At 38.2% G+C, this 12,056-nt stretch overlaps 1 protein-coding gene across 1 annotated transcript in view; it reads left to right on the top strand.

Annotated features, from left to right (window-relative positions):
- The first annotated feature begins 366 nt into the window (after positions 1-366).
- Positions 367-12,056, top strand: part of LOC150079708 (uncharacterized) — a 36,607-nt gene continuing 24,917 nt past the window's right edge. Inside the window, exon 1 of the mRNA XM_090383175.1 lies at positions 367-2,533. Coding sequence (XP_090239301.1) covers positions 367-2,533 — 2,167 coding nt within the window. The remainder of the gene's footprint in view (positions 2,534-12,056) is intronic.

Genomic DNA, 12,056 nt, shown 5'->3' with positions numbered 1-12,056 from the left:
AGACACAGGTGAAAACCTCAAATATACCTCAAAGAATATATTCAGAAGAAATATTTCAGATTTCCAACATGTGTTTGGAAAATGTTAGTTAAAAAATGTATCAATAGTCATCTCCAATTCACCAGGCAGGAAAAAACTTTCAGCTGTCCAACTCGCAAAGGTTTCTTGTAGAACGATACTTCAGAAAATATCACAGGTTTCGTGCCCAGCAAAAATCTTTGGCCATCCATCCTGCGACAATTTCTCGTTGAAAAAAAATATTCAACAATCACTTCAGAGATGATTTTAACAAGAAAACGTTCAGCTGCAAAACCTTTGAGAAGTACTTATGGATTAGTGCCCTCAGACACCACCTCAAAATCCATAATGGAGGAAAATCTATCAGCTGTCCAACCTACGAGAAGTTCTTCCAGACAAGGGTCCTCAAAAATCATTTCACAGCACATATTAATGAGAAACCGTTCAGTTATCGAACATGTGAGAAAAAGCACTTGTGGAGTGGAGACCTCAAACGCCATCTCACGACTCACACTGGAAAAAAGACTTTCAGGTATAATCTGTGAGAATAATTTCGCACAAAGTAGAACCCTAAACCAGAACCTCAGAATTCCTAGGGAAGAAGGTCCTTTCAGCTGTCCAACTTGTGAGAAGAAGTTGGCACGAAGACAAACCTTCAGAGAGCATCTCAGAATTCATTCCGGAGAAAAACCTTTCAGCTGTCCAACCTGTCAGAAGAAGTTCTCACACAAACGAGTCCTCAAACAGCATCTCAAAATTCATAATGGCGATAAACCATTCAGCTGTCCAGAATGTGGAAACAAGTTTTCGCAGAAATCACACCTCCAAAACCATCTAAGAATTCATACTGGAGAAAAACCTTTCAGCTGTCAAACATGTGAGAAAACGTTTTCAGCGACATATCAACTCAGTCGCCATCGCAGAATTCATAGAGGAGAAAAAAATTTCAGCTGTCCCAACTGTGAAAAGAATTTCTCAGAGCGAGGAAAACTCAAAGAACATCTCAGAATTCATACTGGAGAAAAACCTTTCAGCTGTCCAACCTGTGAGAAGAAATTCTCAAAGAGCGTATACCTCAGACACCATCTCAGAATTCACACTGGAGAAAAACCTTTCAGCTGTCCAACCTGCGAGAAGAAGTTCTCACACAAAAAAGCCCTCAAACGCCATCTAAAAATTCATACTGGAGAAGAACCTTTCAGCTGCCCAACCTGTGGAAAAAAGTTTACATGGAGAGTATCCTTCCAAACCCATCTCAGAATTCATACTGGAGATAAACCTTTCAGCTGTCCACATTGTGAAAAGAAATTTTCACGGAATGGATCCGTCAAAATACATCTCAGAATTCATAGTAAAGAAAAACCTTTCATCTGTCCAAACTGCGAGATGAAGTTCTCACAGAGCGGAACCCTCAAAAGACACCTCAGAATTCATACTGGAGAAAAACCTTTCAGCTGTCCAACCTGTGAACAGAAGTTCTCGGAGAGCGTATACCTCAAAAGACACCTCACAATTCATACTGGGGAAAAACCTTTCAGCTGTCCAAACTGTGAGATGAAGTTTTTAATCAAAAATGCCTTTAAACGGCATCTCAGAATTCATACAGGAGAATATCCCTTCAGCTGTCCAACCTGTGAGAAGAAGTTCTCAGACAGAGGAACCCTAAATGACCATCTCAGAATTCATACTGGAGAAAAACCTTTCAGCTGTCCAACATGTGAGAAGAAGTTCTCATGGAAAGGAACCCTCACCACACACCTCAGAATTCATACTGGAGAAAAACCTTTCAGCTGTCCCACCTGCGAAAAGAAGTTCTCGTGGGAAGGACAACTAAATTATCATCTCAGAATTCATACTGGAGAAAAACCTTTCAGCTGTCCAACCTGTGAGAAGAAGTTTTCAGGGACACAAGCCCTCAAAATCCATCGCAGAATTCATACTAGAGAAAAACCTTACTGCTGTCCAACCTGTGAAAATAAGTTCTCACAGATAGGACACCTAAATTACCATCTCAGAATCCATACTGGAGAAAAACCTTTCAGTTGTCCAACCTGTGACAAAAAGTTTTCAGGGTCACAAAGCCTCAAAATCCATCGCAGAATTCATAGTGGAGAAAAACCTTTCTGCTGTCCAAACTGTGAAAAGAAGTTCTCAAGGAGAGAATACCTCAAAACCCATCTCAGAGTGCATACTGGAGAAAAACCTTTCAGCTGTCCAACCTGTGAGAAGAAGTTCTCAAATGCTCAAAGTCTTAAAAATCATCTCAGAATTCATATACAACAAGATCGCCCAGAGAAATGTCCCAAACATAATTTCAGAGAACAAACTGTGGAGAAGTCTCAGATATCCAATATGTTAGAAGAAGCTTTCATACTGTTGAACCCGCAGAAATCATCTCCTACTTCACAGAATACAAAATCCTCCGAACATGTTCGGAGAATTTCTCGGGGAAAAGACATCTCAAAAAATCATTTAATTATTCACAACGGAGAAAATTTTTGCACATCTCCAATTCGTAACAATCGATTCTCACAGCAAGATAACAACCACATCTAATAGCACGCATGGACGGGTATCGTTGCGTCTGTCAAACCTGTTGAGAGTTCCTTTCATGTAGAGGAAGTCCATGTCCAACGGTCATCTCGCAGTACAGTAAATGCAGTTATAGTGCTCACGTTTGCAAATTGAATTTTGATTCTAATGAACGTCGATTCTAATAAGAGAAATTTCACGAACAGTTTCTACATGCTATGAAACTAGTGATATAAAGCACATATTTACGCTTTATTGCCAAAATATTACCAATTGAATGTAACGTGAATATCGGAAGAATATTATCCTAAGTTTAGAAAAATAAATATGAATTTATACTTACGCACACCGCTTAATTAATATACATATTCATTAAAAATAACACATTGTAATATGATTATGATTTAAAATACTGTAGTCTCTGATTTTAGATTATTTTAAATTATCACTACGAATTCTATAATTTTTTTAATATTGAATAACAGCCAATATTCACGATCACTTGACCAGTTTCTTCCAATACTTCCCTCAGGATGACTATAGCTTCAGGAGTTTGCCGTTTTGTAACGAATTCATTCGGATTTATCTTAATTTTCCTCCTCCTTGGCAAATATATCCGTAGCAGTCTGGGCAATTTCTTCATCTGTTAAAGCTCTAATAACTTGCAGATCACCATGCATGTCCACCCAATCATTAAACTCCTGTTCACCCATGTTTTCAGGCTGTTCAACATGATCAGTAGCATGACTTTGTTGTCCATCATAAATAATTAATTCAAATTTTTTGAAACAGTTCCTAATGCAGGTATCAGAAACTTCATTTCCGGCATTCATTTTCATATGAAGTGCCTCTAGAACAGTTACCTCCTTTGCAATACCGGATGTTCCCAAACCGTCTTCTATAGAGTGGATGATTCTTCACCTCATATCCAATCTATAAAAGGTCTTAAAGGTATTTTATTGTTCCCTGGTTGAGAGGTTGAATCAGTGATGTGGTATTCAACGTAGAAAAACTAATTCGATGTTTTTGAAAGTCAACTTTGGATGAGCTGTTTAATATAAAACCAATGCATATTTTTTATTTTATTTTTTTGCTTTTCTTATCCATTGCTAATCCCATTTATGAATATAATCTTCAAATGAAGCTGACATCCAAGTAAAACTTGGATGACATCTTTTCATATTCAACAAGCAGGGATTTTACTCCTATTTAAGACATCTAGGCATTATTTCATTTTATTTATCATACACACAATTTTATATACAGTCTCAAGAAGTTTTATGCATCCATTTCTACACAACATTTATACAGAAGATTTATATATATATTTATGTACAATATCCATTCTATGTAAGAGAAACTGTATGTATCTATCACATGTTTCGGGTGGCACCTGGACGCAAATCAAACTCCACCATGTAAATCTCTGTTAGAAACGGTAAAACTGGCTAAATTACTGAGAATATTATGTCGTGTGGTAATATAAATACACACAAGCACAGCCAACTCCTGTTCAATCGCTCCTTGCACCCGTTTCTAGGCGCATTTTGTTGGGACCAGTTCTGGTATCTAGTGCTTATATGCACCAAGTTTGCATCCACTGGAGGTAGTGCAATACCAATGGATGCTCTCTGTCCCACTTTTATAATCTGTAGGGAAAAAAAATAAAAAACAGTGATGAAATATACAAGTTCTAATCGAGCTAAGGATAGACATGATTTGTGTCAAAAATAAGACAAACCCATTTAGTCAAGAGGTCGATAAGCATGTCATCTATCTTTAAATGAAATAATCAGTAAAATGACATTATTAACAATTCTAAAATCAATTAGATTTAAGTTAGGTACACATTAATTCCCTCCAAGCAGTAAGCCAATCAGATTTATAATTATAATAATAAGCAGTGTATCAAATAAGTTTGCATTTAACATCCATGCTTGAGCAACACCGCCAATATTTAAGTTAAACTTAAATAAGTGCCATACTGAATAGTATGGCATTGATAAATATAATAATAATAATAAACTGAACAATAATAATTGTTCAGAAATATAGAGTACATTAGTAAAGGCATTAATAAGCAATGTTAAATAAAAACTTTTCAACTTGGCACAAGCCAGCACTAAACAAATTCAGTACTAAGTTTTTTATTGACGGGTCCAGAAATCTTTCAAATAGCCCTAGCCATCAAAGTAAGTCTCTTCTTAAAAATCAATGCCGAAAATCTTTGCAAAAGTTTGAACTTTTGAAAATCTTTATATATATTTTTTTTATATATAATATATATATATACAGGGTGATTCACTACCAGTGCGACAAACTTGCAGGAGGTGTAGGGAGCACAAAGACGAATCGGAACCACACAGTATTGCACGGTCCGAAATGCCTTCGTCATGCGGTAGAGAACGTTGAACTGGAGGTCGCGTGAACAGCGATCCCGCTGGAAGTCGGCATTTGCGAACCGTTTCTGTTGAAGAAACCAAGTAGCAAAAGTCCTCCGGAGTGGATAATCCGCAGGCTCCAATGATTGGACGCGTAGCAGATGGTATGAACTCATTTGGTTTGTTGACAGTATCCTCCATACAGTGGATTGGGAGATACCCAATCGTTGGCCTATCGCTCAAGTACTCGTACTCGGATTGCCTTCTGCAAGACGTAGGACATTCTCCTCATTGTCTGGAGTCCTCGTCGTTTGCTCTCGATTCATGGTACCTCTCGTGAAACAACTAGTCACATGTAACCTGTGCACACGCGCAGAGCTGCGCGCCCGTTACAGTCCGCAGCTGCATACGCGAGATGCATGTCGGCCAGTACAGTGTTTGAATACTCGTCCACCTACTGCCTCGGGAACCGGTTCGCAAATGCTGACTTCCATCGGGATCGCTGTTCACGCAACTTCCCGTTCAATGTCCTCTATCGCATGACGAAGGCATTTCGGACCATGCAATGCTATGTGATTCCGATTCGTCTTTGTGCCCCCTACACCTGCAAGTTTGTTGCACTGGTAGCGAATCATCCTGTATACTGCCCTACCATTAATATCCAAACACATCATCTGCCTTTGGGCAAAAAAAAAGTGCTTTTATTGTGTCATTTAATATTTTGTGGTGAAACCGTTTGCTTGTATGGTGGCCTTCAATCTTCGCGGCTTACTCTCAACCAGCTCTTTATAAATGTCAGGTAATATATTACTCCACTCGTCCTTTAACGCACCAGTTCAGCCTTGTTCTTTGGGCAATCTCGACGTGCACGCATCCGATGATCCAATAAATCCCAAAGATGCTCGATAGTGTTCAGATGAGCACTCTGGGTTTGCCAATCGAAATTTTTCACACCCGTGTCCTCAAACCACTGTTACGACCCCAGCAGTATGGCATGGCGCGTTGGCTTGCTGATACAAGTATGGGCCTTCCCCGAATTATTCCCATAATGTTGGAAGAGCATAATTGTACAGGTTGCCTGGTATTGCACAGCATTCGTGGTTTTGAAGATAACGACTAATGGGCCCAAGCCAAACTATGAAAAGCAGCTCCATACTAAGACATTGCCTCCACCAAACTTCATTGTTTGGAGGATATAATCAGGAAGGAACTGTTCCCCTGGCATTCGCCACACCCAGGAACGGCCATCAGACTGGTTGAATTCAAACCTCGACTCGTCTGTCCAGGACTGTTCTCCACTGCTCTATAGAATTCGCACTCCTTATACCATATTAATCGGTGTCTAGCATTTTTTGAGGTGATCAGTTCTGTTGAACTGTTGAGGTAATTCTGTTGAACGTGTCATCTTGCCTGCCCACTTTCGCAATTCTCTGTTCGAAGCCCAGTGTGCATATTTATAGCCGGTTCTGTGACGTGTTGCATGCATATGAATTGTTTCCCCATCCATGGAGGGATGTCCGGATATTAATGGTAGGACAATGTAGATATATAAATATGCGCATACGTTTCTGTGTGTGTGTGTGTGTGTACACTGGTTTTTCTGAAAAGAAAATTCAAAGTTTTATGTTTTAAAACAACTGAACTTTATTCTTATTTTTACATAAATATATAATAACTTCATTTATCATCAGATTGCTATACATAGAACGAATAATTTGGCCATTTCCAGAAGGTCATATTGCGGAACCCCTGGAACTGGTGAAAGGTGCCCTGTCTGCGAACCGCTTATTTGGCGATTTATTCTTGCTTACAACTAACGGCTTCATCTTGAATGTTCCCATTATGCATGTTAAAAGAAATGTGATCTGTCTTTGACCTTTCCCGCAGAAGAAAAGGAATATTTAAAATTCTTGCAATTGTCTGGGTTAGCACTGTACTACAACCCTGTTTAATCTGTATTGAAAATGTCTTCTGGATTAAAAGTGCTTAACACAGTTTCCCAAGAGGTTTTCAACCGGCTGTCAGCTGCAGCATCATGGGGATCCTGTTTTTCTCCGTGAAGTTTTTTGTAAACAATAATATCATGCTTCAACTTCCATTTTGTCAGCCTTCTGTCCATCGCCTTACTCTTCGTTTAGTTTTTCAGCAGAATCATTAGCTTTTTGAAAAAAAGAATGCTACGATTGATTGGTGCATTAAATAAGCTGGCTCTTTGAACCAAACGAACAGAGCTTCATCTACTCTTTGGTATTTCCCTTCATTCACATTATCTTTTTTCTGATTTCAGTAATCACACTAGCGTTTAATGTGAGACGGTAATTGCAATACTTTTGAATAAGTTGACTGAGGAACTCTGAATTTTACTTCTGCTTCCCTTTGAGACGTATTGCTTAATTAAACTGCTGTTCATAATACCAGTGATCACTATAACAGGCACTTGCCGTACATACTGAGAAGAAACTTTTAAGGCGTGAAAGCTCTCAAAAAGCAACTCTCGGAATGTCTATGAAAATTCATAAGTTTAAAAATCCTTCCGTTCTGTAATCGGCACAAAAAAATTCATGATAAAGGAGAACATCCCATATCTGCATTAAAAATGACGAAAACTTAGCTCTGCAATATTTTATAAAACGTTTTCTAGAAATGGACTCTCATAAGACTACTTTCTGACTACTGGAGGAAACACTCATCCATAAAACCTGTGGAGGGTGCTGAGAAATATATCGCAACAATCTCAGTGAATCTATATGGGATACAACGTTCATCCGGTCTTCATTGCTCAGAAGCTCCACAATAGAAATGGTTCTTAGAATACACGGAAGGATCCGTTACAAGGAGAGAGAAGCACTAGATTGTACACCATATCAAGTACAGGTAGTCAACTAGAAAATCTCCAAGGTACACTTGTATGTTTTCACCCACACCATACTGCATGATAACAATTTGTGTACAGGTAACATCTGCATGGCAACGATTTCATTTGGAAAATCGAAAAGCATTCAATAAAAACAATTCCTTCTCTGCATATATATGAATTTCTTGTTACTGCTTTCAATAAATACAAACTATATTGAGCTCAAATCTCACGATTTCTGATACAAAATGATATTCCGTTACATTCTTATTTTAAAATTTTATAAATTCCGATAACTAATTTAAAATTGTATATTCAAATTGAAAACAATGAAAATTTGTGGTGGCCTTTGAATTTCCAAAAACTGTCTGTCTCAACGCCCAATATATACCCATATCCAGTCATATAATGGAATTGTGACCCTTCCTGCCTCTGCGGTAGCAATGGTTCCTTAAATTATCTGAAGGATACCACAGGTACAAATAACCACCTGCCTTTATCTAAATTAATTATGATACACGTCTGCCTGTATCATAATTTCTCAATGACCTTCTTCCTCTTCCTCTGCAATTTTTAATTGTTCACTATGCTGATTAATCGAATCCCTCTCCAAACGTATATGCTATTTTTCGATTAATCAAGCATGAAAAATTATTAAAAAAACATGAGAGTTAAAAATACCATAAAAATTCAAATATGCTTCTGTACATCAATACGTTTTGATAGCACCATGAACCCACACAGCAGGTAAACGTCTGGATATACTTTTCTCGATGACCAACAGAGAACCCTGAAAAAAATCCTTTTATATATACATATATTAATGTATTGTGTTATCCATATTAAATGTAATGCAGAGAATTTTCACCCACTGCACAAAATACCGCAGTACAGCAGCTGACAAATATCCTCTTGGAAGAATGTGCAATTCTGGGACTGGACTTTTAGCGAAATCCCTACCACGAGGTTTCCGGACAGTATTTCGGGAAAAAATTGATTCAACCTACCTATTGAACAAAGATTTCAAAATTTTGGACATTGAGTATAATTTTGTTCTGAAGGTGATTTTTATGTGGAATTTTACAGGTTATTTTAAGGAACAAGCAGCATATAAAGAGAAAACAGAGTTAATGTGAACCTGTTAAAGGAGAGAAATATATATCCTAAGAAATGGAATAACAACCAAATTATAAGTTTTAAAGAATTCTGATAAAAATATTTAAAGCAAAGTGAAAATTACTGATAATCTAAAAATTCCATATAATTTGAAATGAGAGACCCGAAATTACATGCTTAGCACCTGCTTAACCTATTCTAACCAGGTTTTAATGAAGGTTTTCTGTGTACAGTGGCACAAATAGCAGAACTTTACTGGAAGTATTACTATTAGTATTAGTATCAGTAATGGCCGCATGGTCAAAAAAGCCAACGGCTTATGCTGCACCGGCCAAAAAAAAAAAAAAAAAAAATGATAAAAACAAAATAAATAAATAATAATAATTAATAAAAAAAGGAAATTAAACCTATCGTCCTATGCGCTTCCCTGACCCGATGGTACTGTCAAGATGACCTTTCAATTTCCCCAAACTCTCAGCCTCTACCACCGACGTAGGCAACTTATTCCAGTAATTTATAACTCGCTGGCTAAAATAAAACTTCCTGCAGTCCAATCTAAACATCTCCCCCCCGTAACTTGAATCTATGTCCCCTAGTTCTAGCATCATTTATAATCTTGAAAATTTCGTCCTCATTCATTTTACTGATGCCTCTCAGAGCCTTAAACACCTCAATCAAACTCCTCTAAGGTGTCTAGTTTTCCAAACTCTTCAACATACATATTCGAAGTCTTTCTTCATAACGACGCCCTTTTGCCGATCTCACCAGGCGAGTTACCCGTCTTTGCCCCCTTCCAAGAAGCTCGATGTCTTTCTTTAGGTGCGGTCTCCATGCTTGAACACAGTATTCCAAGTGTGGTCTAACAAAAGCCTTATATAATGGAATTATCACGTCCCTATCTCTACTTGCAAAAGTTCGACTGATCATCGATAGGGCACGATGGGCCTTCCTTGCAACCTGGTTAAAATGCTCAAAGAATTTCATGTCTGACCGTATCGTAACATCCAAGTCCCTTTCCTCCAGTACTCGGCTTAATTGAACTCCACCAAGTGAATAAGTTATTTTGGGATTACTGTTTGCTAGGTGTATTCTTCTGACCATTCCTGAAGCCTATCTAAGTCTCTGTGAGAATTAGATAGGCAAATCTAGAGATAAAATACCAAATATTTTTCTGCCCCTCAGTATACTTCCGCAGGGCAAGTCTTGCACGCAGTCCTCTGTCTGTCCTTCAAAACCATCATTTGACAACAAAAATCGTCTCATCATCAACAACAAAATGCTTCCCACGAAGAAAGGATTTCAGGGCAGGAAAGACCAAGAAATCCGATTGTGGAAGGTCGGAGGAACGAGCGCGATACTACAATATTTCAGTTTTTCTCCTAGCACATGGACATTTTATGTGCACATTCTGTCCTTTCATTCTTCTGGGAAGGCGTTAGAGGTGTAGTAAATAAGGGGTAGAGGCAGTATATAAATGAGTATAATAATGGGTTGAAACGTGAAATGGGAATGGAGAGATAAAAATAATCATAGAGGTGCTATGACAAAGCAACAACAAAGGATACAAAATTTTATGTATGTGAGGTAGAATTAATAAGTCTTATAAAAAGTGCGAAGATGGTTGCGTTAATTACACAAAATACCGAAACTAATAGAAGAATACAGCAACTGTAGACGAAGGCGTGAGAAAGAGAGAAGACTCTGAATATCTTATATGATATAATGAAATAAAAATTATCAAACAGGAGTAAAGCAGTATTTAGTATTTATTGAAGCAGTATTTTGCCAACATTTCATAATATCGCTATCCAGTGACAGAACAGGTGCTGGGTCCAGTCGGTGTTACCTGTTCAAATTAATATGACCCACTCATGAATGTGGGTCATATTAATTTGATCCACACCACACTGTCACTTTTGTAGAATGCAATGGGACTTTTTGGATAACTCGAGGGTTTTCTGTTGCCCAAATGCGACAGTTGTGTGTATTCACTTGTTCATATAAGCAGAAGCGGGCTTTATCACTCCAAACTGCATCACTTAATTACTCCAAATCTATTATTGCCAAATAATAGATTATGCAAATAAAGTAAGTTATTTGCATAATCGTAGCTAAGATAGTTATGTGCCATTCAGTGACAAATTTTGTAACTATTTTTTTTCCCAATAAATAAATATTATTGTGTTGTCCAAATTTCTCTTCAGTAAAGTTCTTAGTACTGGCTCCAGAGCTCTCTACATAGGAATACTTTAATTTTAACAACCCTGTAGTTTCCAAATTTCACCATAACTCAAGAATGTAGTCCCAAGGAAGTTTATTGTCCACGTTATCCCACAAGCCAGAAAGCCAGTAATTTCCGTAAGCATTTTGCCAATGGCCTCATACAAAGAACAGATATCCTGATTTACATCACATTGTTGAATATGCTTACATTGATCCAAATGGACTTACTGAGTACCTAAAACTTTAGGCATTTCATTCAAAGTTGGTGTCCTAGTAGTATCTCCCTCAGAAGAACATGTAACACTTAGTTTTGAAGCTTACAGAATAATAGTCTCCTGAAAAGGATTAACCGCTTGTGTTCCCTGTAACAGGGGATCAACAGTTCTTACTAGGCAATCCCTGAGTTCCAAAAACTGTATGTTCTTATATTAGAGGAACACAAAGGAGCAAAATCCTCCCTAGCGTGAAGACTCGCTGAGGAAGGTTAATCAGCAATAAGAGTAATAATTAAGAATCAGTAATTTTTGATTGAATTTACAAAAGCTTGAAACTACGCTGAGTGGACAGAAATCATGTGATACCTACCTCGCAAGGGGTAGGCCCACCGTCCGCCCGGATAAGCGCAATCACGCGGTCTGGCATTGAGTCTACTAGTTCGCGAAAGCTTTCCCCAGGTATTCCCATCCGTGGTTGTCGCACTGTTGTCCACAATTCCTTCACATTCCTGGGTGGATGATCCGAAGCTCGAACGGAACTTGCTACACCATCCCAAAGAAGCTCCTCAGGGTTTATATCCGATGAACGGGGCGGCCATTACAGGGTGATAAAATCCGCGGAATACTCTTCGAACCGTGTTCTAGTCACCATGGCTCTGTAGGGAGGCGCATTGTTCTGCTGGAAGAGTTATTGCTCTGTGGGTGCACGATGACTAC

Source organism: Mastigoproctus giganteus, chromosome 10 (assembly GCF_048544385.1).
Source record: "Mastigoproctus giganteus isolate SK-2022 chromosome 10, ASM4854438v1, whole genome shotgun sequence".
In the NCBI taxonomy this organism is placed as follows: Eukaryota; Metazoa; Arthropoda; class Arachnida; order Uropygi; family Thelyphonidae; genus Mastigoproctus; species Mastigoproctus giganteus.
Note: the sequence above shows the minus strand (reverse complement) of the source record. Positions and strands in the feature narration are given on the sequence as shown.